We start from the raw sequence: 27378 nt of genomic DNA on the forward strand, positions 1-27378 counted from the left end.
TGTAACTAGAACAGCTAAGATTTCTATTGATGAAAAAGCCACAGGTATTGATCACTGTTGCTTAGGACCTATTCACAGTTAAAGGAGAGGCTACTTCAGGTAGAGTTTGGTGAAGAATAAAGACATAGTTTTTGTCTCCGAAGTTCATGGACCCCATTAATTGTGTCCATGGACCTCAGGTGAAGAACCGCAGCTCTAGAAGTAATGTGGGGGGAGCCAGCCAGTGCGTAGGAGGGCTGTTTTTAAAGGTCTATTTAGGTCTCTTGAAAACACACATTCCAGGAAAACAGAATTCACCATACAAATTTCACAAGCACCCAAGAATTAAAAACTTAATTCTGGAATGCTCTGAAAGCGGATCGTGCACGATACAGACGGAAACAGACTTTTGTGGGTAGACGGGTCCATCAGGTCGCTGTGTCGATAGGCTGCCACTGAACGGGGAGGACAAATCCTGAGATAGAAACAGACCGTGGGCAAAGATACCGAGTTTTTTCCCTATGTGCACTCTGGCTGGTTAGCATAGCATTAATCCCTAAAGTATTAAGTTTGTGTTATTAAAGGAAGTCACCCCGGGGACTGAAAGAGCCATAGACTTGAAATAGAAAAATCCTGGGAGCTAATGCAACCCTTGAATTTTACACACAAGGACAGGAGAGCTCAATTAAAAAGGAGAGGTGATTTGCCTGAGACCAATATGGAGTGGGGCTGAGTGAACCGGTCCTGGAAAAAAAACATGACAAAATAATGGGATTTGAGCAAAACCTGATCTAAAACAGGAAAAGTCTGTGTTCCTCTCTCACCAGCATCTTAAATGAAATTCTGATTTCTGTCTGTATTGTAATCTGATGGACCATTAATCTGTCTAGTATGTTTTAGTTTGAATACTGAAGTGGATATTTTGTTTAAAAGATTCAGTGTCAGAGCTCAGAAACTGATTTCCCCAACACAAGCCAATAAAGCGAGATCTTCTCATCCAACCGTTTTCAAATGAAAATCCTGTACATGTAGCTAAGAGTTCAAAAATCAAGTAAGACCAACGAAACTATTTTCCCTATGGAAAGGCAAAGCGTTTACAAGAGCGAGACTTCTTCTTCCTCTTTGTTTGTAATAACAAAAATAAACCAAAGTCCTGACATATTTGTAGTATTTTTATTCCTAAAGGAAAAAACAGGAACTTTCATTGTGCTTTAAAGTTATTACCCTAGATATTTTACCAGCTTAGCACTGTGAAATCAGTTTCAGACATGAGAGACCCACTTCTCTCTCTAGGAAATACTCAATTAGGGTGGTGCCTCTGCAAATACCCAGGGGTCCTGTAGCTGATCCGTGCTTCCCAGAGGGTTTCTGCAGCATATAGCCCTGGTTGGACAGCACACACATGCTCGGATTTTTCCTGTTGCCTGGCTAGTGACCCCCCTACAGGAAGATAACAAGCAAGCCAGGAGGGCGGAGCAGCTCGCGACACATGTCTGCCCGCTCTTATCAACTTATCTTATAAGGAAAGTGATTGATGCAGATCCTGACACCCAGAACCTGAGGGAAGAGAAACAAGGAAGCATTAACTCTGATCTGTAAGGGGAAGACAGCCCTCAGGAGTGAGCAGGGTTATTCTTTCTACTGCGATCTGACAGTTCACTGCAGGACGGGAGGGAAGACCAGCGTGAACAATCACGTTCCTGCTAGAAAAGGAGGGAAGAGACTCCCACTGATGGACCTTACACCATGGCAGCGGAGCCCTGCCTCTGAGAGGGCAGCTTAGGAGTGGGATTCCTATGTGCCTTCCAGTTTGCTGAACTGCTGCTTTACTCCCGAAAGAAAGAAAGAATGTGGCAGCTTGTTTTCTTTACTTTGAGCTGTGATCTTGTCCTAGCCGCAGCCTATAACAACTTTCGGAGAGGCATGGACAGCATGGGGAAAAGGCAGTATCAGGTTCAGCAGGGGTCCTGCAGCTACACTTTCCTCCTGCCGGAGACAGACAACTGTCGCTCGACTAGCTCCTACGCGTCCAGCGCTGTGCAGAGGGACTCACCACTAGATTATGACGACTCCGTGCAGAGGCTACAAGTGCTGGAGAACATCATGGAAAACAACACTCAGTGGCTAATGAAGGTAGGAAAACAAAAATCATGTTTATTTGGTGAATGGTGGAAGCTAATTAAGATCAGCTCAGTTTTCACGGCCAAAAAAAAAAAAAAAAGAAAAAGAAAAAAAAAATCATAAAACCGAAAAAGAGACAAACAACAAACCCCAGGCAACTGATTAGCGCAGGGGAGAGACGGTGACTCCTACCTTTGAATGAATTATCATTTCTTTTATTCTGTCCCAGGGTGTAAAGTAGTCGTGGGTGAAAAGCGAAAAGGATTATCTGAGAAGAATGCCAGAATCAACAGAGCACAATCTCTGAGTTAGGAATCTTTATTTAATAAAGGAGAGGAAGTGTACCTCTCTGCAAAACGTGTAGGCTGTGTTGTTTGTGTAAGTGGTTTAAACTCAGTAACACCCATTGCCGGGGATGTTATAAACTGGTTGCAGGCATGAGAGGGAAGCCGTAAGCGACTGCAGCCTGGGAGCCAGGAAAAACGTGACAATCATGTTAATTACTGATCCATAACGGATGGAGTAAAGTGCTTTACCAATTTCCTGAATTTATTTACTAAAATAGATTGTTACTCTTGGTAAATGAGAGGAAATTAAATAAAGCAGACTTCAATGTTTCTCAGAATCTGAGGGCTTGACTCTGAAGGGTTTGCCATTAGGTGAATGGGGTAGGCATAACCTCAGGCGTCTGGGGTTCTTCAGCACCCAGCCCCTTAGCTCCAGCAGCAGGCTGGGAAGGTCCACCCCACGTGGGACGGGCGCGCAGGGCATTTTGCTGCAGCAAATGCCATGACGAGATGGTCATGTTCTCAGGGCTATGATGCTATATAGTTTCACAGACTTTTCATAGAGGGTTGAACCAAAACAGGATATTGAAAACTCACTTTTTCTTTCCCAAGTGATCATTTTCCCATGTAAATGTGGGCACTGTTTATACAAAACCCAAAATCACCCTGAGATTTTTCTTGATATGGACCATACATATATAGTCTAAAGGAGGCTTAAACAAGTTGTATAAATAGGTTACTCGTTACATATTACAATGACATTACGTCACAACGCTTACACGGTAGAGAAGGTACTATTTAATGAGCTGATTTCACCTGGTTCGAGACCTTGCCCCAGAAAGAATTCTCGATCTTTCATTTCACCATCAGCTTTCTGTTAGGATACTTTATCTTAATCTTAGAATAGATCTTGGCTCCAGATCTGTGTTTCTCATTAGCTGTCCTACCTTCAGAGAGGAAACGACTCAAGTTATTACTTGAGTCTAAGCCGCAATGAATGAGTGCTCTCAGCTCTGAGTTCACTGCAACCAGAGAGTCGCTTGAATCCAGAAACAGAGAACAACAAACACTCATCAGAAAGGCCTGCTGTATAATACACAACTCATAACTAATTGTCTTTGAAGGCACTGGCCCTTCTGGGCTAATTCTCCCATAGGTTTCCCTCTTTTCCTAACGAGGTTCCTGTGGTATGCTCTTTTCAAATGCTCAGTAATTCATAGATGTGCATAAAATAAGCTGTTCGTTCACTGATGCACTTTAAAAAAAAAAGTACACGGCAGCACAGGTTCAAATGCTTGGAAGACAGACTATATCCTAAGTATCTTCTCACTCTGACTTCCCATTTCTTCTCAAACTGTCATGTCCATGCTGAACATCCACAACATCCGGCGCGGTTACGCCAGGGCGAAGAGCCACGGTGAGGGATGAAACATACATCATACATAGTAAACATTCTAATCTGCCCGGCTGGTAAATCATCTCTTAAAATAAACAGTCAAGAAACATAAAAGAATGTTTTGCCAAATGCAAGATTGCTAAATTGCATTTGCTTAATGAAGCCCACAGTAAGTATACCTGGAAAACTCCATAGTCAAAGCTCATATTTCTTTCTAAGATAAACAACTGCCTTCTTAGACCTTTGAAACACTGTTTAAAGAAAGAAAGGGACAAGAAATTCTACATGAAGACAGCAACATTTTTTTCCTTTCCAGGTTCAAGTAGTAAATATTTGAACAGTAGCACAATGGCATTGCTGAATTCTTTCCCTAGCTAGCTAGCTAAATATCACCGAGGATGACTTAATGTTTATCTTTTCATCAGCTCGGCACCTGCTCACCTGTCCTATCTCGGGGATGTGCACCTGAGAAAGACAGCTTGTGCCCACCCACTCTGTTCACAGGCTTCTGGTGTGGGAATGAAAGCAAAGAAAGCAAATATGAAACCTGTTTAGAGTGGTTGAATGTAACCTCTCTGCTTGTTTTTTATTTCTGTGTTTTGTCACCTGTGATAATAATCACTGCTTTTCTCATAAGGGAGAAAATAATATATAATGGGATGATAGATAAAGCCACAGGATTAAAGGTTTAACATCATAGTCTATAACATGTATTCCTAGATTATCCTGGAGAGAAAAAGCACATTCCTCTGTTTTTCATTGTTTTGCATGGTTCCCTTCCTTTAGGGCTGTTTGTGTGTGTGTGTTTTTAATGTTTTCATATTTCCTTTTTCTCCCTGATCAACACTAAAAAGTAGAGGGTATGTGGCGGGGGTGGGGGTGGGGGATGGGGAAACTTTAAGATTTTAAGAAAAGTTGTTAAGAATGAAAATAACACCAAGTTTCTGGTTAATTTCGGGACCGATGACTAGCAGTTCATCTCCTCAGTGGTTAGCTTTGCCTCAGGAGCGTGGACTAGGAAAGCTGTTTTGCACATTATCAAAAGATGCCACACTGCCCCTTTAATGTGCCAGGCAAAGGAAGTGTGAGACTTCTGAATGAGTGCGGAGTAATATGAATGGAACAATACAGGGAGGGCTCACTTTCTGCTCAGTGGTTAAACAAGCATAAGATAGTTTACCAAATGCAACCCAATGACCTAAAAAAACATTATATGTCATATTCCCTTGCTAATCCTGCGACTATCCTAAACCTCTGCCCCAGTGATATTAAACTCACTTTATAAAAACTGACAAATAACTTAGCAAAGTGGATTTTATCTTGCCTGGAGACCGAATGTATTTTTTTTTCCGATAAGAGGAAATAGGGAAAGGAAATAAACAATTATTTCACACTGATGAATACTTCAAATTTATAAACAACTGCAAAGTCTATTGTGCTTTAAAACACAATGTTTTGAAAAATAAAGCTAATGCCTATTAAATCGATGTAAACATTTCCTCTGTCATTTTTTTTTTTCTTTTTTTAAGGAGAGAAGTACAGGCTGAGCACTGTACACGTGAACTGAGGGCCTTTTCTTTCTCTAAAGCCAATAGTGATAAATCCTTTCAATAAGGAATGAGAATTGTTGCGCTTCAGGGGCTGCATAGGAAACGATGCACTTTAGCTCCTAAAACACAAAGTTGCTGTCCCTGGGAAGAGCTGTTGGTGACCAGCCTGTCCCCATCCCTGAGGGGGAGAGGGTGTGTGTGTGTGTGTGTGTGTGTGTGTGTTTTATCACGTGTGGTTGCTAAACACTCCTTAGCTGTGTATGCAAACAAACAAACAAACAAACCAGAGCTTGATTCACCAAAGAAAAAAACCAATCCTACCATACCCATAGCCAGCAGTGTCCTGCCCTACCAGAGCAGGACCACCATTCCTGGGCTGTTATCTGTTGTATTTTCAATCACGAAACAGGACTGTGTTCAGTAGGAGAGGTAAATTTTGTGCATGCGGGTAACCTGAAGGAAGCCTCTATTTAAGAAGGCAGGGAAATGATTACTGCTATTTAATTATATATTAACATCATTATAGTAAGGGAGGAAGAGATGATTAAAGTTTCACTCTGGTAGGAGAAATACAATATATTTAACTTTGGGAAATGCAGGCATAATATAATGTTTACTATGTATTATGTAAGATATACAGTGCAATACGTGGTCACTTTGTATAGTATATAAATATACTAAATTTTTACTACATATATGTTAGCATTTGCTTTCCATGGTCAAGTAGTCTCTGCTTGTATTTTTTTAAATATTTTTTAATGTTTATTTTGGAGACAGAGGGAGAGAGAGGGAGAGAGAGAGAAAGTGAGCATGAGCAGGGGAGGGGCAGAGAGAGCGGGAGACACAGAATCCTTACCAGGCTCCAGGCTTCGAGCTGTCAGTACAGAGCCTGATGCAGGACTTGAGCTCACCAACTGTGAGATCATGACCTGAGCCAAAGTCGGACACTCAACAGACTTGAGCCACCCAGGCACCCCAAGTAGTCTCTGCTTATTAAACGAGGCTTCTGACATGCTGCATGAACTATGTAGGTACCACTCTATGGGCAAAAGATTATTTGCCTATAGAGTCTAGAAGTGGGAAATGGACTTGTGTACACAACTTCCATAATATCCTACTTCCTGTTCAGACACTAAATAATCCAGAAGGTCTCCATGTTAAAATTTGAAAACTGGTTTATTTTAACAGCATAGTTCTTTACAGTTTATAAACAGATTGTGATCCAACAGTTTATCTATAAGTCAGTTACTGTATAGGAACCTGAAAAAAAATAATGACCTTATCAATGGTGCTCATATGCTCAGGCTGGCCTAGAGTGCCGATTTTAATCTATAACTGAACTTTTATATATTTATAATTGAAAAAAAAAAACAGTTTCAATCAACCCTACCACCATATGGATAACTTAAGAAAATATGAAAGTACTATATGGGCAATGTAAAATAAAAAAGTCAAACCATTAGAACAGTAGAAAATAGGAAGTAAATTCTCCTTTTCCCTGTGCTTCAGCCCTTTCTCCAGATGAGCACTTAAGAGATTTACAGCAGCCCTTTATTGTAACAAATTTAATATGAAAAGGCAGGAATCTCCTTCTTCTTAAAATATGTACAGTGGCATACCACTGTGGCATGATCCAAAACCTTTTTTGGCTCACAAATGACGTGATAAGAGGTTAAAAGAAAGAGATTTTATTTAGGGAAAAAGAGCAAAATTTGGAAGACTGAGGTAAAGGAGAAAAGGAGAATATGAAGTAAAGGGGTGTGTGTGTGTGTGTGTGTGTGTGTGTGTGTGTGTGAGAATGAGAGAGAGAGAGAGAGAGAGAGAGAGAGCGCGAGCGAGCGCGGGAGGGAGGGAGGGAGGGAGGGAGGTGGGAGCAGACAGAGGCCAGGGGGAGAGACTACCCTTGAGGGCTCAATCAAGATAAGGAAAAGGGCAGTATTATGCTATGACCATTTTGAAAGAAAGAAGACAGTTAATACTGCTCCATATTCTGGCCTCCAAGTGACACCAGGGCTGGCAAAGCTTTGTGGATTTCCTGAACTGAGATCAAGAGGGTATGTGCAATGAATTATGGACATCATTTTTCAAATCAGGTGCTCAGAACTTGCAGAATATCTGTATTACTTAATGATAGTAACAACTCTGCAAACCATTGTCTCTCTTATCATAAATATACACATACGTATGCTTATTATATACATCTATTCCTCTAAAATATAATTTATTTTTTATTAAACATAAAATAAGAAGTTATATATGTACTCTCTTTCCACTACCTCCTTCCGTGACTTGAATGAACTCGACAATAAGATTTTTCTCCTAAATTATTCTAGAATTCTTCTGATACAAAGAGAGCCACTCAACTTTCCAGTCACACTTTCATCACTAAAGCAGCAGTAGTAATATTAACAGGGGACTGCTACCAGGGAGCACTGAGTCACTTTACGGCACGTTCTGCACCTTACCCCATTTTGTCCCAAGACTGTCTCTAGAACACAGGCATGGTAGATAGAATCCTATTTTTTTAATCACTTATAAACATGGGTTAAGATAATATCAATGTGCTCTGCAGTTTGGAAGTCTCGTGCAGATTACCTAGAGAGGAAAACAAACATGGAAAAGCACGCACATCCCCTCCTTGGACAAAACCCAGTATTTTCCATGGGGCTGGAAACTGTTGAGAGAGGTGGGAATGAATATGAATATAGTTCACTTCTTCGTTCACTAATGTAACTGAGTGAATGCCACTCTGCCCCCCGCCACCCCTGCTGGGCAGGAGTCATTAACGGGCATTTGTTTGCTCCGCAAATATTTACTGGAAGCCTACGTGTGTCCAGGCAGCATTCTGGGTGCTCGGAGTAAATCAGTGAAGCAAAGTCCGTGACTAAGGGTCTCGCCCTGGTGGGGACGGGCTACGTTAGCCAGCGGCGTTCCTGGCAGAACGTGTGCCAGAAGGTGGTGAAGCGCGCACACGCAACCAGGGAGTGGGAAGAGAAGGAACCCGTTGAGGAGAGGAGGAGTGCCCGAGCGCAGAGGCACCGCGTTCACAGTTCGGTCATTCCACTGAAACCTGTTTCATAGGAGGAAAATCAATTCAAACTACTTCTAGTTGGTCCTTTTCCTTGTCGCCAAGGTGATACATGGTTATTACAGAAAACGGAGTACGCCAAGAGTTTCCATCATTCTGAAATGACCATCCTTAATATTTAGCTAAGCATACAGATGCTTAGATATGTATGATTATTTTTAAAAGTGCTGTATATATTGCAGTATTATATAAACTTATACCTACTTGATAATTTGTGGGGTTTTTTTAATGACAAATAAAAAAGAAAGTAGGTCTGAGAGGTTAAATAACTTGGTTGATACCCTAAGTCGGCAATGCAATCAGTTCCCCCCACCTAGAAGTCCCGTCTCAGGCAGGCACAGAGCATGCTTTAGGCTTGTAACAACAGGGCACTTCAGCAGGCTTGGCACATGATGGCTACTGAGTGGACAGCCTCATTATCAAATGTTTACAGGTAAGAGATGTAACTGTTTCTATATAAGAATACTGTCAAAGCTAGTAAGGGGGGAAAGAAAAAGCGATCGGGAATATCTTGTGTGTAAAGTAATTTCCCCAAATTCCACTTCGTAGATAAGAAACGTAAACACAAATTATATGATAACCAAGAGAAAGTATCGTGTGGAATCTGACATACCGTACATAAGGTAACAACCCTTTTCTAGAAGTTGCCTGAAGGCGACTTCCTGAATTTCACAGTACCACTTGGAAGTTCAGACAAATATAAAATTCAGTCTCAGGAAAGTAATGTGTGAGCTTCTCTGTCCTCTGTTTGATTTTAAAATCACCTGGTATTCTACAGATAGGTATAACCAAAAATACTTTGATGTTGGCATGGTATTGATGCTTAAAATGAGAAAATAATATAAAGCTCAATGATTTGATGTAATCAAAACAGTAAAAAATCATTTTCACAGGTAGTGTTCTAGAGTAAAAGTTTCAACATTTACTGGAATTAAAATGACTGTTTTAATGTACGGTTGAAAAAAAAAAAAAGGGACAAACTCTCCTCCACCACCTGAACTCTGAGGCAGGTATACCAGCTGTCTTCAAATTAATATTTTAATTAGATATTGCCCCATGAAACCACCTTTCTTTCTTATCCTAATCTTGGCACGCACCAGTTGATGGAAGATGTGAAACCCTATTAAAATCCCCTGAGGAGTGGGTCTAATCCTTTTACCATCCTGCCTCCTTCAATGAGCCACAACCATTATCTTCGTTATTGAACTAGAACCCAATTAAAACCTCTGTGGGACCAGCCCTGGGGGGAGCATGGGCCGGTAATTACTTTTGCTCCAAAATCAGCTTCAATCCTCCCTTTGAGGAACTTTTCCCAGTCTGTGAATTGCTTGGGGAATCTTCACCTTAACCTGACAACTTAACACCACAAAGTATTCGTATTCAATATTTAATCTTTAAAAAACCATCAATCAAGAAAACTAAGTATATACGTTAAGAATATAACCTGATATTTATTAACACATAATGTTACATTTTTTTCGCGGACAATGGTGATTTTTAACGGAAAAGATATCAAGATACCTAAATCTTAGACAATATTTCATCATGTTTAGCCAGTTTCTTTGAGAATGCATCATTTTATAACTGAATATTCATAATAGTTATTTATTATAGGTAGAGAATATTAATAAAGTCTTAAAAGGAGGCAAGCATTCAACCTCTCCATTTCTTAATTTTGTCACATTCTGTCTAGAACATATTATCACTTGTTCACATACTAATAGTCTTCATGTAAGGGGGGCTGTTCCAGCAGGGTGACTTAATCTGGTGATTAGCCTGGTGACATCCACAGCTCCCCGTCTTAAGTACTCCGTACTCCAGGATGTGCATTAGTACCTTCATTATGATCGTTCCTGCAAATTCCAGGAATGAAGGGTACATCTGAATTGTGGATTAGCCTCTGGATGTTACTAACTAATACTAAGCACTGGGCTCAAGACACTCCACTCGAGATTTCTGCTGTGGCAGCCAAAAGCACATCTGGGTAGTTAGGTTCAAAGCAAAGAGGAAAAAAAAAATGTCTGGTGAAATGGTCTAATTTCATGAATCCACATCAAGGAGGCCATACTCTTCAGTATAACCTACTGAATTGTGTAGGACTCTGTAAAGGACAGTTAATCTGATGGTCTTTCTGTTCCGAGACCTGGTAGAGGGCTACGGAGGCCGCCATCTCCCCTTGCCCTGAGGAGCCTCTGAGGTCCTCAAGACCCACTATCCTGAAGCAACAAGGAAGAGATGGAAAGAAAAAAAAAGAAATGAGACAATTTCAGGGGTTTCATTTCTGGCCCAAGCCAGCCCCAGAAATTCAGCCAACCTACAGCAAAGGGAACGTCATGTTCAAGTTCTCCTGATTTTGGAATAAAGGCATTTATTTTTTTTAACGTTTATTTATTTTTGAGACAGAGAGAGACAGAGCATGAACGGGGGAGGGTCAGAGAGAGGGAGACACAGAATCTGAAACAGGCTTCAGGCTCTGAGCTGTCAGCACAGAGCCTGACGCGGGGCTCGAACTCACGGACCGCGAGATCATGACCTGAGCTGAAGTCAGCCGCTTAACCGACAGAGCCGCCTAGGCACCCTGGAATAAAGGCATTTGATACCAAAAGAAGAGGCATAGTGGATGCAACTATTTAGATGCAAAGAAATCTAAATATAAAATAAATCATGTTTACACATGAAGTCAATGCTATTATCATGAGACAAGCATGCCTTATTTATTTATTTATTTTAAATGTTTATTTTTGAGAGAGAAAGAGAGAGAGAGCAGGCGAGGGGCAGAGAGAGAGAGAGAGAGAGAGAGAGACAGAGAATCCGAAGCGGACTCTGTACTGTCAGCACAGAGCCTGACGCAGGGCTCAAACTCATGAACTGTGAGATCATGACCTGAGCCCAAGTCTGACACTTAACTGACTGAGCCACACAGGCGCCCCTAGACAAGCATGCCTTTGAAGTCACTTCCTTGCATGTTTAATTAACTGTATAACGAGTTCAATCTGAAGCTACAAAGTGCCAGTTTTTTATTATTTCATTTGTTCCTCTTTATACGTAGTAAATGACTTTAAAAGACTTATTTTTTTAGAGCAGTTTTAAGTTCACAGCAAAATTGAGAGGAAGGTACAGAGATTCCCCAAATACCCCCTGCCCTACATACATTCAAAGCTTCCCCCATTATCAGTGACCCCGACCAAATAGTACCTTTGTTACAACTGATGAACTTGCATTAACACACCATTATCACCCAGAGTCCACAGTTTAAATCTGGATTCATTCTTGGTGTTGTACATTCATAGGTTTGGACAAATGTATCCACCACTACAGTCTCTCTGCCCTAAAAACCCTCCATGCTCTACCTGTTCATCCCTCCCTCGCTTCAAATCTCTGGCAAACACTGATCTTTTTATTGTGCCTACAGTTTTGTCTTTTCCAGAATGTCGTACAGTTGGAATCATGCAGTGTGTAGCCCTTTCACACTACCTTCTTTCACTTAGTAAATTACTTTTCCTCTTTCTTCTTCTTCTTCTTCTTCTTCTTCTTCTTCTTCTTCTTCTTCTTCTTCTTTTTTTTGGCATGATTAACGATGCATTTGTTTCGTGATCACTTGCCTTATGCAACTAAGTTAACTGGCCAAAACCTCCACTGTGCAGCTTCAGAAACATAAGGTTTTCTTACCTGCAGCAGGGACTTTAAGGGATTATGTGTTTCAAATAAAATGATGTTACACTATTGCAGGGATTATAATTAATTTTAATAACAATACCAGAAACACCGTTAACAAGATCTGTACTACATCTCATACTAAAGATTATAATTCCACTCATTCTTATCAGATTAAATGGTCTGACTTTATACCTTTGAGTTGTATACCTCGACGTGCATCTTCACTTTGCAAGATAACGAACATCCTTTCAACATGGGCAGCACTGCAAGTGCGTATGTAAAGAGTCTTTAGGTCACACGGCTGAGTGCCTCTCTAGAAACACCCTGCTCTGAAATTGTCCACGCCATCTCCTCCTCAACCACCCTACCTAACTGCTCCATCATGCTCCCAGATAAAGGTATGGGCCCATTGAAACCGTCAAACTTTATTATTAAATATATTTTTTATCACTCCAGCTTCCAATACATTATAAGCAATGCTGCCCTTCTGTATGTTCTGTTTTTGGAGAAGACAGGGACTTAAAGAACATGAAAGGGCAGTCGCAAACTGCCTTCTGAGCGGGTGTTCTGGAGTTAACTAGTCAACCCACGTGTCTGGGTAAAAAAGATTCAAAATTCCTAAGAGGTATCATTTCCTCTGGGCTCCTGTAAGCATTTTCTCTGCCATTAGATTTGTGGAATTAACAGATACTATCAATTCTTGGTTATGTGCTGAATAATTATAAACATTAGTCTGAAGATAACTGGAATATTCCTTTGAGTTTTGTTAACTATTCTCTAGTCTTTGGAATCTTAGAAAATTATTACATACAGATGTTGCTTAAAACTTCCCTAAGCAAACTGGTCTTCTTGATGAGAAATTCTGGTGCAAAAATGCTGCTAGAGAGAAGATATTTTGCTGAATAACATCAAATAATCAAATTCTGACCACAAGCTAATTATCTATGCTTAACCTTTGGTGCATGTGTATAAAATTCCTTATTATTTTATTTTTTTAAGTTTATTTATTTTGAGAAAGAGAGAGAAAGAGAGAGAGATGGGGGTGGGGGGCAAGTGAAGGAGGGAGGGAGGGGGAGGGAGGGAGAGGGAAGGAGGGAAGGAGGGAGGGAGGCAGGGAGAGAGAGAAAGAGAGGGGGAGGGAGGGAGAGGGAGAGAGGGAGAGAGGGAGAGGGGGAGAGGGAGAGAGGGAGAGGGAGAGGGAGGGGGAGGGGGAGGGGAAGGGGGAGGGGGAGGGAGAGGGAGAGGGAGGGGGAGGGAGAGAGAGAGAGAGAGGGAGGGAGAGAGAGAGAGAGAGAGAGAGGGAGGGAGAGAGAGAGAGAACCCCAAGCAGGCTCCATGTTGTCAGTTCAGAGCCGCTCAGGGCTCTAACTCACGAACTGTGAGATCATGACCTGAGCCAAACTAAGAGTTGGACTGAGCCACTCAGGCACTCTTGAAATTCTTTATTATTTTTAGTTACTAAGAAACAGATGGTTAAATTCACTAAAATTTTTTTTAAACTTACCCAGTTTTAACTTACTAAAGTGTTACTAACAGGAATTTCTAAACAGAATTGATTTAACCTAACTATAACTGTAAAATGCTCTTAAAAGCAGTGATGGCTGGGCTAATTAGGTTACAAGTTAAAGAATCGCGATGAATCAGAATACCATTCCTTCAAATAACCATTAGTGAGTCTGTAATGTGTAATTAATTGTCCAAATTTTCAAATATGGTCCCCTTCTGGGTTATCACACAATAAATCCATATGTGCTTTTTCCTCTAATTGGACAATGTTTAATACATATAAGTTATTTATTACTACATGACGAGCCTGCCCCAAGCCATGCAGGTTTTACAGCTGCAACACACAGAATTCTACTTTTTAGGTATAGAATGCTACTTTCCTTTATGCTTCTTCACCCTGAAATGCCATTACCATTCAAGCAAGTGGTCTCTGAATGAGAAAGAAAAAACAGTGAAAATATTTGTTGGATAAACAACTCTCTCTTAGAGAGAGCTGGAATCCTTTCTCTATCCATTTCAGTTTTAAGTGATTCAAAATCCCAAATTAGCAACACAAGTCAGCTACAGCAGCCATGGAGATAACCTAGCACCACTCACTCAGCTCTTCAAAAACAAGGGGGCTTTGGGCTCATTACTGTGATGCCAACAACTTTCACTTGCTTGACGTCTACAGAGTTCTTGCAAAAAAAGAAAAAGAAAAGAATATTGTTCATGTGAAAGCAGTCAGTAGAGGTCACTACAAAGAAAGGTCCTTTTTCCCTGTTGGAGGTGCTATGTAGTTGGTGCTGGAAAATGAGAGAGGAGGCAGTCTGCCGATCGTCAGGATCACAGCAGTGGGCACGCGTCGCACTTACGATGTGGTGACAGCCCATTTAAGGGAGATACTCTCTTCCTCCTTGACAGAAGAAACTCAGGCTCACCGTGGTATCAGATGGTACATAGCTGGCAAAACCACAACCAAGTTTCTTTACTTTAGAGCTTCTCACAATAACACACATTTTCAAAAGATTTAAATAAAAATCGACACATCTTTGTGTGTGGATCATGAGAGCTGCCAGGCTCCCCAGGGTTCCCCCAACACCTGCCATTCTGACACCACACCCGACAGAAGACGAAGGTCATGCCCTGAGCAACCCAATACAAGTGAAAACAAACATGAGGAGCAGGAGCGATGGGGAGGAGACTGCTTTGGGAAGATATTCTTGCTCCCGTCTTACCCCTGGGGGAGCGCTGAGATGTGAAGCCACCTGCTAGGCTCCAGCCATGCCAGGCTGCAGACCTAGTGTGTCTTCTTCCAGAGCCTGTGATTAACGGCAGTGTTCCAGCTCCTCCGGAACTTTGCTTTTTCAGCCCCAGGACTGGAACCCACACTGATACGAACGGTAAAACCCAGATGATTTAAACTTCCATATGATGTTGGGTAAGCACACACAGGAGCTGCCATCCTTTGGCATCACAAGACACACACGTATGGTCACAGCAAGATGGCAGCCAGTGAAATTTGGAGACAATGGCACACACCTGGCTGTGTTTTCAGACACAGGAAGGGATTCGTGAATAAGCGAGCGGAGGCAGTAGTAAAATCGAAATGTAAGTCTTAGGAAGGGGCAAGATGAGCCCTTAAAGAGCAGGAACTTACTCTAGTCACACATACACACTCCTCCCCAACACGCAGCTAGACGAGGGCAGCCCTGGTCTTCGCGTTTATTCGGACTGTTGCCCCAGGCCGTGCCGTGCCGCATCACAGCCTGGAAGCAGATGATCCTCCTCTTGACCCGTTGTCAGGTCAGGGTTAGCCTAACACTCAGTCAAGATCCTGTGCTCTCCCTCCTCTCTCCATCTCATCACATGGACATTTTGCCATCTCACATCAGCACAGGGAGGGGGGGGGGCTCCAGACAGTAAGATATTTTGAAGGAAAGAGCAGGAGAGACCACACTCAACATAACTTTCAGAACAGCGTATGGTTACAATTATTCTATTTTAGCACCAGTTGTTGGTAATATCTTACTGTGCCTAATTTATAAGTTAAGCTTTCTCAGAAGTACGTACGTATAGGACAAAACACAGAATATATAGGGTTTGGTACTATCTGTGGTTTCGGGCTCCCACTGAGGGTGCTGTGGGTAAGGGGTACTACTGTATCTCTTCCTCTAAAGGCTAGCTACTATTCTGCTCTCAGTCGCTATAGTTTAATTTTGCTATAATTGGGACAATACGATACGTATTCTTTTTTGGTCTGTTTTATTATTTCTCTGATTCATCCATGTTGTTGTATTAATACGTGCCCTTTTCCATGACTGTGTAGAGTTTCAGTGTATGATTATGACACAATTTATGTACCCAGAGATGGGTAATTGTGTTCTTCTATGAAAGTCAACACTTCTTAATTGGACACACCCATGTATTATTTTCTTGTGCTGTTATATTTGGAATCCATACAGTTGGATTGACTTATACCTGCCGTGAATGATTTCCAAGACTAATCTGCCTTCTGATGAAATCTACTCTTCAGAAAATACGTTGACAAGTGTCTTTTTCTCAACATAAAATTCCATAGTTATTCTACAATAAGATAGGGTGGGGATGAAACAAAGGGCCCATCAAGGACCCATCCACCACTTTCTCTGACCTTTCCAATCTTCACCTCCTCCCTGACAACACCTTAATTTTCCAGGCTCATCAGGGAGAAATGGTTCTACACACAATAGTTTTCCCGATTAGAGCTTGCTTCTGGGAGCACTAGGATTTTTCCTTTTATTCAGATCTTTGTAGAATAGTATTATGCTTCAATTTGCATGATTTATGGTCACCCTTATGAAAATGTGTAAGGTGCACTTTCTGTGCCACAGCTCAGCTCCCCCATCGGTGGGGCCTGGCCTGATGTTGCCTCCCGAGCCATTGTGGGACCACTGAGATGTACAGCAAAGGGGTTGTGAAATACCAACAGGTGCTTTTGTGAGGTGGGCTGGAGTAAGGCTGGTGGCCACTGGGGTCAGGATTAGGACGAGGATTCACATCCCGGTTTTGAGTTCATCACTGTGATGTCCACTAAATTTCCTAGGCTGGCATCGACTTCTCCCCCAAAGGCATCCATGCTCCAGGAGACTAACGGTTTGAGGGTTGAGGAACAATTAAAAGAGGTCCACCCATCCCTAAAAAATGCCAGGATGTAGGATGGGCACTTAGGACAAAACCTTTCCTTACGTTCTAACTTTGACCTCCTTTGGCCAGAGAACTCCTAAAGTCACTCCAAAGAGGGCCAAGATTCCACTGGAACCAACCACTCATAATTTGAATCCCACAGAACAGCCAAAACTCCAATGTAGGTCCTTCTGCTGAGGGGATTCAACAAAGATGCTAAGCCACAAAGTTTAAGCTGGCATTTGACCACTTTAACTTGAAACCAGATTTCTACAGCTGAGGGAAGCTTTCAAGAATTCACTACCACTGATAAAATTACACTGGCTTGTAGGAGTCAAGACCAAATCATAGCAGCAACCACAGTGATTTTTGGTTAAAAAAATGAGGGTAAGATGACTCACACTTTGATTGAAACAAACAAACCCTAACAACAGGAAAACCTCTGCTACTGCTCCTTTTGTCCGGTGTGCCCCCTCACCCCTCATTCCTACTTCCTCTGCCCCCTCAACCCTTACTTCCTGTGCCCACTCATTCATCAGTCCCACTTCTTATGCCCCCTCACCCCTCATTCCCACTTCCCCAGTGCTCCTCACTCCTCATTCCCACTTCCTTTGTGCTCTTACCCCTCACTCCCATTTCCCCGTGTCCCCCCTCAGCCCTCAGTCCCACTTCCTGTGCCCCCTTACTCCTCATTCCCACTTCCTGTGCTCCCTCACTCCACTTCCTGCGTGCCCCCTCAGCCCTCAGTCCCACTTCCTGTGCCCCCTTACTCCTCATTCCCACTTCCTGTGCTCCCTCACTCCACTTCCTGCGTGCCCCCTCAGCCCTCAGTCCCACTTCCTGTGCTCCCTTACTCCTCGTTCCCACTTCCTGTGCTCCCTTACTCCTCGTTCCCACTTCCTGTGCTCCCTCACTCCACTTCCTGCGTGCCCCCTCAGCCCTCAGTCCCACTTCCTGTGCCCCCTCACTCCTCATTCCCACTTCCTGTGCTCCCTCACTCCACTTCCTGCGTGCCCCCTCAGTCCCACTTCCTGTGCCCCCTCACTCCTCATTCCCACTTCCTGTGCTCCCTCACTCCACTTCCTGCGTGCCCCCTCAGCCCTCAGTCCCACTTCCTGTGCTCCCTCACTCCACTTCCTGCGTGCCCCCTCAGCCCTCAGTCCCACTTCCTGTGCCCCCTCACTCCTCATTCCCACTTCCTGTGCTCCCTCACTCCACTTCCTGTGTGCCCTCTCACCCCTCATTCCTACTTCCTCTGTCCCCTCAACGCTCACCCCCACTTCCTGTGCTCCCCCACTCCACTTCCTGTGCTCCCTCAGCCCTCAGTCCCACTTCCTGTGTCCCCTCACCCCTCATTCCCACTTCCCCAGTGCTCCTCACTCCTCATTCCCACTTCCTTTGTGCCCTTACCCCTCACTCCCATTTCCCCATGTGCCCCCTCACCCCTCATTCCTACTTCCTGTGCCCGCTCACCCCTCATTCCCACTTCCTGTGCCTTCTCAAATCTCAGTCCCACTTCCTGGGCCCTCTCAACCCTTAGTCCCATTTCCTGTGCCCACTCACCCCTCATTACCACTTCCTCGTTCTCACTTGTTGTGAGCTTGTTTTTCCCACTGGAATAGTCAGTGAAGAAGTGCATTAGGTGACCTGTGTGAATGAGTGCCGCCATACATCTGAAAAGGAGGCCATGGTGTGCAACATCAGCATGTACTATCACTCAAAAAGCACTCCTTGATGTAGACAGTTGACCCCTAGAGATGAAGCAGAGTGAGTCAGCCATTCTGTGGTGGCTCAAAGTGACGCTGGGCCCCTCACCCCAGTGAAAGAGAAATACCTCCTGAAGTGATTTTTTTCCCCCTTTAAATTGTGAGCAAAAATTCAAGCATGCAGAAGAAAAAGTCAGTTCTGAATGACATGCTTTTTATAACTCGTGGCAATGGAGTGAAAGGGGACAGGAATTTTCCACTAGCTTCCATTGGAAGAGATGTGCATGCAAGGCAGTAGGGTTAGGGAGAAGGGGCAGACCTCCAGAACTGAAACTAATTATGGGAAAATGATTCAAGTCCCTTGTACTTTTACCACAAGCATTTGGAGAATCACACTGAAAAGTTACTTCCCAAACTGCTTCGGTGCTCAAGTAAATTTGGCTTTTCTTCGTGTTATAAAAGTAGTTCAACTTTCAACAAGTGAGGATGGCAGGCATGCAAACTATAAATTACATGCAGAAATGGACGGCCGTACTTTTGTAAAAGTGGCACCATTCCGTCCTTCCGCTACACGACCAAAATCGCATCAGCCTGAGGCCACCGTGCTATCCCACCCAACACATTCACGCTGCTCTGAGAACGCTCCTCTGCAGCACACCACGCTTGGCAGAGTTGCGAAGGAGACACTGCGCCCAACAACCGGCTAGCAAAAAACAGGGTTGCTTTTATTAATGGTTTCAGAAGTTAGGAATATTCAAGTATTGGTTTTATCAATTTACTGATTTTGCAATAAACATAGGAAATCATAGAGACTGCAACGAAAGACAATATGTGGATTGCGGGAAGGAGGGAGAGAGGTCAGATTGAGTGTGCACCCGACTGTGTGCGAGATGCTATAAAGATGTTCTAAAACGTAAGTAACCCCAATTGTTTACAATTGGAGTGTATTTGCCAGTTAAGCACCGCTCAGCTGGACACTGCCTGCCTCATTTCAAATTCCATGCTGACTTTCATGCCGTACTCGGCTTTTACAGCAGCAACCACCAAAAACTCAGCCTCGCACAGTGGCATAATCCGATAGCACTGAAACTGTGCGCTATTTTGAGATACTAATTCTTCTGGTGGCTGACAGATGTTAAGAACTGTTGGGTTCCCCTGGAATATTAAACTATCTCCCACTGCCCCTAGGAAGTTTGCGGCAGGGTCCCAGGGTGCCTTGGCAGAGAGTTCGGGAACTGTGCTAATTTCTTCCATTCAGTTTTCATGCCAACACAGCTCGAGAGGGAATTTACATACCTGATTTACCGATGAGAAATGTGAGGTTAAAAAACGTTGACCTGGTAGCTAGTAGCTGAGCTGGGATTCACACCCTGGGGTGTGCGAGTCTCAAAATCTGTGCTAGCATGGCAACTCCATGACTGCTTTCAAAAATCACAACATCTTCCCCACCTTAATCCAACACAAACAAAGCTACTTTACTCAGGTCTCTATCAGGTTGCTCAAGCAGGAATGACTTGAACTAGAATAAGTCAAAATGTGATTAAATTCAATGGACTAATTCATGGATTTCACTTTTGTCAGAGTAATTTTGTCTTCATTCCAATGGGCGATGGGTGGCTCAGCTACTCAGAGAATAAATCATTTTCTTCCTACACTTGAAGCCGCTGAACTTCAACAAAATACAACCCATGACTCAGACATTTATTTATTTATTATTTATTTTTAGACTAATGGGAACTGCATGAATTCTTTCTTGGTCTTCCAACAGCAAATGCCTTTTATGCTTGATCCGGAAAGAATTGAGTTTCGGAATGTTAAATTACTAATTTACCTAACTGAATACTTTTAACCCTCTTTGGGCAGCTGGAACAGTTTAATCTATAGCTCTGTGCAGTCGCTGTGAAATTGCTTTTTCAAAGTTCACTTTTTTAGGCAGTAAATAGGAACAACCAGATGAAAGCTGCAGACAGAGGTAAATAAAATCACTCACAACAACTAAGGGTCATGGCGTCATAGCAAAATTTGTCAAACATTTCATTTTTAATATCCTTTCCTTAAAAAAAAAAATCTCTTTATTGAGGTAAAAGGTCAGGAAGTGTATAAAGTGTGCTAATCTTAAATCGACAGCTTCATGAACTTCTAAAATACGAATTTATTCATGTAACTAGCTCCAAGGTCAAGATATCAAACATTTCCAGCACCCCAGAAGTTTCCCTCCTGCTCCTTCCCAGTTAATAACCTCTCTTGCACCCCTCTGCTCCCCCACAACAGCTTCCATCCAGAAATCATTATTCTGGGTTTGGTCACCATCAGTAGGTTTGGTCTATTCTTGAACACGGTATAAACAGGATCACGTAGTAAGTATTTTTTTGTGTGGCTTCTTTTGCTCATTGATGCTTGCAATAGCATGCCATTTTACCGGCAATCTATTATGTTATTTTTAAAAACTGAATTGCGGTACATTAACACATCAAATCAGACCCAGGGCGCAACACTGATAAATGAAAATAATCATTCTATTGTGAGAAAGGAACTACTGGAAAGTGCTCATCAAGGAATGTCATTTACCAGTTTCAACGTGGAATCATAACTGGCTGTAAAACATATCTCAAGTCCTCTTGATTTGGACATATCAACAGATTTTACATATAGCAAGTTAGTATGTAAGAAAGGTTATTTTACTGCAAAGTATCTAACTCTACATGCCATATTGGTGTCTTTATTTAAATGGATTCCTTCTTAGACTGAAACTCTATGGAAAAATTACTTTAGGATAAGTAAACAGTCCTGTAGAAATAGAATAATGAGCACTTAAATTCCATATGAAGCAGTGACACCTACATTTTATGGCAAAATTTTGCTTATCTATTTTTCCTCAACAATTGTAGAGAAAGGGACTCCCCCAATATATGAATGGTATGCCCCTGAAACAAAAGATTGAAATAAACCCCCTCTAAAAATGAATCAGAAACATCATCCCTAGAACTGGTATTTTGTAAAAGAGAAGTTTGATACAACATATATTTTGTAGCAAGATACTCTCTTATTTCAGGTCACCAGGCCTTGGAAGACATAATTAGAAGCCCACTGATTTGTCCAAAGTCATAATCACTATTTGCAGTTCCCAGCTGAGGCTCCGTTCTCGTGGAGTCAAACTGCAGCCATGCCCAGAGCACTGTGTGTGTGGCTTCTGGAACAGTTTCCCTGGATGGAGAGCCACAGACAGAAGTGGAATGTGCTTAAAGCTCTTGTCTGGCCTTTCAAAGCGAACAGCAGTCCCACTTGGCTGTCAACATTTCGGAGGTGGACAGAAAATACTTTGAAATATACTTAATACACTTCTTATCAAATTTCAGATCAAGAAATGAAGAGGAGTTGAAATTAGTTAAAAATAAAAAAGCCACACTCCTCTGTCTTGCCACATAATTTGGGCACTGAATATTGTTTTGCCTTTGCTGTACTGTGGCTGATGAGAAAAAAAATGTACTGTTGCTCAGGTTTAAAATAAGTTGCTAACATGCTTAAAAATGCATTACTGCTGGGGCATCTGGGTGGCTCAGTCGGTTCAGCGTCCCACTCTTGGTTTCCGCTCAGGACATGATCTCATGGTTGGTGAGACAGAGCCCCACCACCGGCTCTGTGCGGACAGCATGGAGCCTGCCTGGGATTCTCTCTCTCCCTCTCTCTGCCTCTCTTTCCTCCCCCCTTCGCCCACCTCATGCACACTCTCTCTCTCAAAGTAAATAATGCATTTTAAAAAGGCATTACTGTCTTAAAAACTAATGTTCAGCTTTAAAAATAAACACAGTCCAATTAAACAAATAATTTATATTTTCTAATGTGAGTTAAAGAAAAATGGTTGATCACTTTGCTCCTGCAAAGCCCAGGTAAGTGTGCAGTTTCTTAAAAGTACGTGCACACGGCCCTCTGACATAGGTCAATAGATATGAAATATTTGTAGCTTTAAACACTTGTGAGAATGAAGACTGAACCAGAGGTCAAATAAGATTAGACTTTAGAAGAAGTACACTTTCCCTCCTAAACGGTTCAGAAAAATATGAGCTTGAGCTGTTATTAAATCGTAAAATTAAAAAAAGTTGCAGCTACAGCCTTTATGAAAATGAAAATCAAAATGAAAAGAACACACTTGCCTAAATATTTCCCAGGATTATTCCCGCAGCAACTGTCGTGTGGGGTTCGGGCGGCCTTGTTCAGCTTTAGCGTAAGGTGCTGAAGGAAGCTGGCCCAGCCCTCCCCCGCAGTACACACAAGGCACCATCACACTAAGTGCACAGAGAAGTCAGATCGGTGCGGAGAGTATACAAATATATACTGTTTCCGTTTATGCTAATCCACAGGAGACACAATGACTTGAAATATGAACAGTTCAGAAGACAGCTATCAGCCAGACAGAAAATGCCGTAAAAATACATCCTGCTGACGGTGGGTCGGTGGTACAATCATATAGGAAAGGTGAAATGTTTTACTGCTGACTTCTCATGCAAACCGATCCCGTGTCCCTTGAGAGGCTCCCAGTGTTATCCCCCCAGTTCTCCCCACCTTCGGGCTTGCTAGCAGAGCGCGAGGCTGACGGTCGCCCTCAGTGCCAGCACTGAGCAGGGCGCTCGAGGCCCAGTCCTGAGACTCCCTGAGCACGGCCATCTGTGTGCCCCAATCCTCCTCCCCCACCTTTCTGTGAAAGAGACTTCTCATAAAGAACTAGTTTGCCTTGGAAGTATCTGCAAGACGAAAGTCATTTAAATTCCTTCAGCCCTTTCCCTCCCTTCCTAGCCATCTAGCATAGCAATTGTGCCACTGTACATTTATTTCATGTTAAAAAGATTAAAAAAAAAAAAGCCGACTCCAAAGAGGCCCACTCTGTCTCGTCCCTGGAAATCCCTGCAGGATCTCGGCAGAGCCACATGAACACGGAAACAGCAGAAATAGGGCAGACAGACGATGTAGACAAGCTGTGGGATCTGAATCCATCGCAGAAGTGAGAAAGTACCACTACACATCCGGGGGCACGGGTACAGCAGTGCAGTGGTGAGAGTGTGGGACGCGGCCGTGGGCAACCGGGGTGCTGCTGTCATTCCGCTAAGAGCCAGCACTGGCCATCCAGGCCCTGGTACTCCCTGCCCCTACCCCACCCCCCGCCGCTCACAGAGTGAGACATTTCAACAATATTACAGATTTCTAAAGCCTCTTCCCCCTCAGCTTCTGACAGCCTATCATGCCAGAGAGGAGTGAAAATGGATGGACACATCTGCATCTATTTCCATCTCCACACATGAGGACATACGTGTGTTTATAAATATGCATGTCTGTGAATACACGTTTCAAAGGTAGTTTGAAAGGCAGATCGTTGCCAAAGAAAGACAATGAAATATGTACTTACTTTGTCTTTTCTCTCAGTGCACCTTAGTTTTGAGAGAGGCAAGAACACGTTGGTTTCCTTCACAAAGAAACCTCCAGTATAGGGTAGCAAGAAATGCATCCATCTTGTGCCCAGAACGGAATTTCAACAGCTCCCGTTTGTAATCACTGATAATTCCGTTCATTTCATAAAGAAGCCTCTCAAGAATAGTTTTATATTCCCTCTCTGCCTCTCGGAAGTGTCCCTAGCCCCTCCTGAGCTGAGAACAAAATATGCCAAGAACTAGACCAGGGCACAAATCTGCCGAATGTCTAACGTGTGGACAGCGTTTGCTGACGCGGAAAGTGAAGTTCTGAGCTGCTTTAGCTGCTGCAACCCTGTCAGGCTTGTGCCTCCCGTGGATGGTGCTCCCCGTTTCTGGCCTCCAGCCACACCCTTCGTCCAATGTCACGCACACGGTCATTCCCAGGAGGGCTGCTCCCAAGGCAGCTCTCGTCTGCAACAGGATGTGTGCAGGTTCAAGGTTCCCACCGCAGAAAAGTGGTGATGCTTGGGCTTCACCCCGTGATCCCACGCACCGTGGAAAAGGCGCCACGCCGTCTTAGCTGTACCCTCCGTCACGCCAGGCTCTGGTCTGTGGCACTGTGGGTGGCAGGCACATGAGTGGTCTGACTCAGTTTTCTCATCTGGAAGTCGGGCCGGGAGCACCGCCCTGCTGTCTGGGGAACACCTCTTCTTGCCACACCCAGGCCTCTAGGGGGCCAGCAGAGGACCCCTGCTCCCTGCCCCGCCCCGAGCCGGCTGGGGGTGCCAGAGCGGCCTCTCCAGGCCCCTGCAAGCAGCCCTCGAGGCTACCCTTGCCTGGAGGGATGGAAGGTGTCCCATCTCGCCACAGGTGGAGGGTTCGGTTCTGAAACACATTTCCTACAGCTCCGCAGAAGGTTATTGTGGGACATGTCACAGTGGTGGCCAACCAAGTCCATGTTTGCACCAGCCTCAGCCTCCCTGCTGCCTTCGCCTGTCTTCCGTGGTCATTCCCCGTGACCACTTCCTAAATAAACTTCCTGCACACATGCCTTTGTCCCCGGCTCTGGTTTGGGGAAAACCCAAGTGAAGGAAGTAAGTCAAGTGAAATATATTAATATACAAAGAAATGTATATTTAGTACATAAATAACTATATTTATATATTCATAAAGAAGTGAACATCTAAAAAATCACTCTGCAATTGTAAATTGCTATTGCCATTCTTGCTTTATATAACCATATCCAGCACCTTACAGTATCTGCAGCATTTATTTGCTCCTTGACTTATGAGTCTCTATAAGATGTGAGCCAGAGGGGCACCTGGGTGACTCAGCTGGCTGAGTGACCGACTTCGGCTCAGGTCATGGTCTCATGGTTCATGAGTTCAAGCCCCGCGTGGGGCTCTGTGCTGACAGCTCAGAGCCTGGAGCCTGTTTCAGAGTCTGTGTCTCCCTCTCTCTCTGCCCCTCCCCTGCTCACGCTCTGTCTTTATCAAAAATAAGTAAACATTAAAAAAAAAAAAAAAAAAGATGCTGTGAGCTAGAGCTCTAGTATATATTCGGGTAAGTATATATGTACCTTAAGAACCCTTTAAAACGCCACACATAGGTAAAACATGACACCTTTCCCCATACGAAATGCTTAAACAAATTCATGTTACTATACCAGCCTCTTTATATTTAAGCTTGAGTATATTTAAAATGCCTGCTATTGAGGAAGAAAATAGCCATTTTATCAGTAGGCAATGACTAGAACGCCTTAAGGGGAAAAACACACTTTCTCCTTAGATTCTGGGGTGATGGTAAGGGAGACATACAAAAAGGCAAAGAGATGTGAGCTTATGTGATTAAAACCCCCCATTAAATAACAAAAAGAGGTACGTTGTCACACTCACAAATAAAAGCAAAAGAAATACAGCTTGAGGGAGCACAGATATAGTGGTATTCAAATTATCTGAAATTTTCTCAGTCACAGGAGGTGGGGGACAAGCTATGAATGTCAGCATGGCACCAGCTCGCGCCTGAAGCTCTATTCCGTATCACGTCTTTAAGTTTATAGCTCTCAACAAGCACACTTTTAGTCGCTTTATGACCAGTGAAAATAGGAAAGGGGTTATCTAGATACACTATCAGACAACAAAAAGTCACTCATAAATTATTAACAGGAAAAAAATCCCTGACAAAATAGGTCGGAACAAATTAGTTATAGGAAGCGCCTGAAAGATCGTCTGTGGGGTGGGGTCCATGGAGCGATGGTGGATGGAGACAAGTTTGCTTATTAACAACCTGGAAAACCTATCCCAGCAGGGCCACGCTTCCCCCGTTTCCTGAAGCACCTTACACTGGCTGTGGAGAGAAAGGCCCCAAATTATTGACAGTCCATGGAAGGCACTTGGCTTCAATATCGACTTCTCTCGGCTAGATAAAGTCAAGTATGGCATCCATACAAAGAGGAAAGAGAGAACTTTCCAGCTCACAGGGCATCTGAACATCATCCCCAATGTACAGGCAAACGTATTTGCCCCCTCAAGTCCTACAAGTGTGGCTGAGGACAGACATCTCTCGGCCTTAGCCTCTTTCATGTCTGTATCTCTCCTTCAACACTGCAGAGTATGTAACTGCTTAGGAAGTGAGAGCTCTAGAGTAAAGACAAAACAAAACAAACAAAAAAAAAACAACCCCCACACACTTTATAAGGAGTGGGAGGAAAGCCCATTTTGCCACTTTTCTGTCTGAAAACCTCAAAAGATGTTTCAGTTTCTTCATGCCAGGGAACCAAGAACATTAGGTCAAAAGCCTTCTAAACAGAAAATCCCTGGATTTAATAATCTTGTATCCAAGTTTTCAAGCTAATTGTAAGAGCAAAGGCTTTGCTTGCTTGTTACTAGGGTGTATGGCTGAAGGATGGCTCCCGAATTTCCACATCCCAAGCAAACGAGAACATAAATCGATAGTAGGAGGAGGTTTAAAAATCAATGAAAAACAAGTACAAGACGTTCTTTTTGGTACCTAAACACAACGCACAGTGCAGTGGAGACCTTTGAGAAGGGCATGCGATGGGGTAGGGCATAACCGCAGAGGGCGCCAAGGGCCCTGGGCCAAGAGAGACGCAGACAAAGGCTGGAGGGAGGAAGCAGCCTAAGGGTTCTCGCACAGCCCGGCACAAGGTGTGCACAGAGGGAACCAGGCTGCAAGATTAGAGTACAGATCAGAAGGAGTATGTGCCACCAGTCAGGGGAATCTTCACAGGCACAGCCACGAGGGAGTGACCTGAGCTGAAGAGTGACCACAACACTCAGGGTGGGGTTGCCAGAAGCCAGTCAGGGGCTGTGTGACAATCCAGAAGATCCAGACACTGGGTTGGGGGTGGGGTGGGGGGTGGGCAGGAAAGAAGGGATCAAGTCAGGAAGAATTACTGAGGTAGGAAAAAAACCAAATCCTTTTTGGGGATGTGTGTGTGCAAGAGAGAACAGTTACAGTAACTTGTTTCTACAGGGAAATGGTAGAGAATAAAACGTTCCCAGTGAAAACTTTCCTAGGGA

The 27378-nt window shown here is 43.4% G+C and overlaps 2 protein-coding genes across 5 annotated transcripts in view; one reads left to right on the plus strand and one right to left on the minus strand.

The window, feature by feature from the left end:
• Window positions 1-27378, minus strand: part of MCPH1 (microcephalin 1) — a 270845-nt gene that overhangs the window by 79160 nt on the left and 164307 nt on the right. The gene's annotated exons all lie outside the window — the stretch shown is intronic.
• The window catches only part of ANGPT2 (angiopoietin 2), a 58360-nt gene continuing 32640 nt past the window's right edge, over window positions 1659-27378 (plus strand). For both annotated transcript variants that reach the window (XM_060652810.3, XM_060652811.3), the window contains exon 1: window positions 1659-2112. In XM_060652810.3, the coding sequence (XP_060508793.1) occupies window positions 1828-2112 (285 nt within the window). In that variant the 5' untranslated portion in view covers window positions 1659-1827. The remainder of the gene's footprint in view (window positions 2113-27378) is intronic.

Source organism: Panthera onca, chromosome B1 (genome assembly GCF_046562875.1).
Source record: "Panthera onca isolate mPanOnc1 chromosome B1, mPanOnc1 haplotype 2, whole genome shotgun sequence".
Lineage (NCBI taxonomy): Eukaryota > Metazoa > Chordata > Mammalia > Carnivora > Felidae > Panthera > Panthera onca.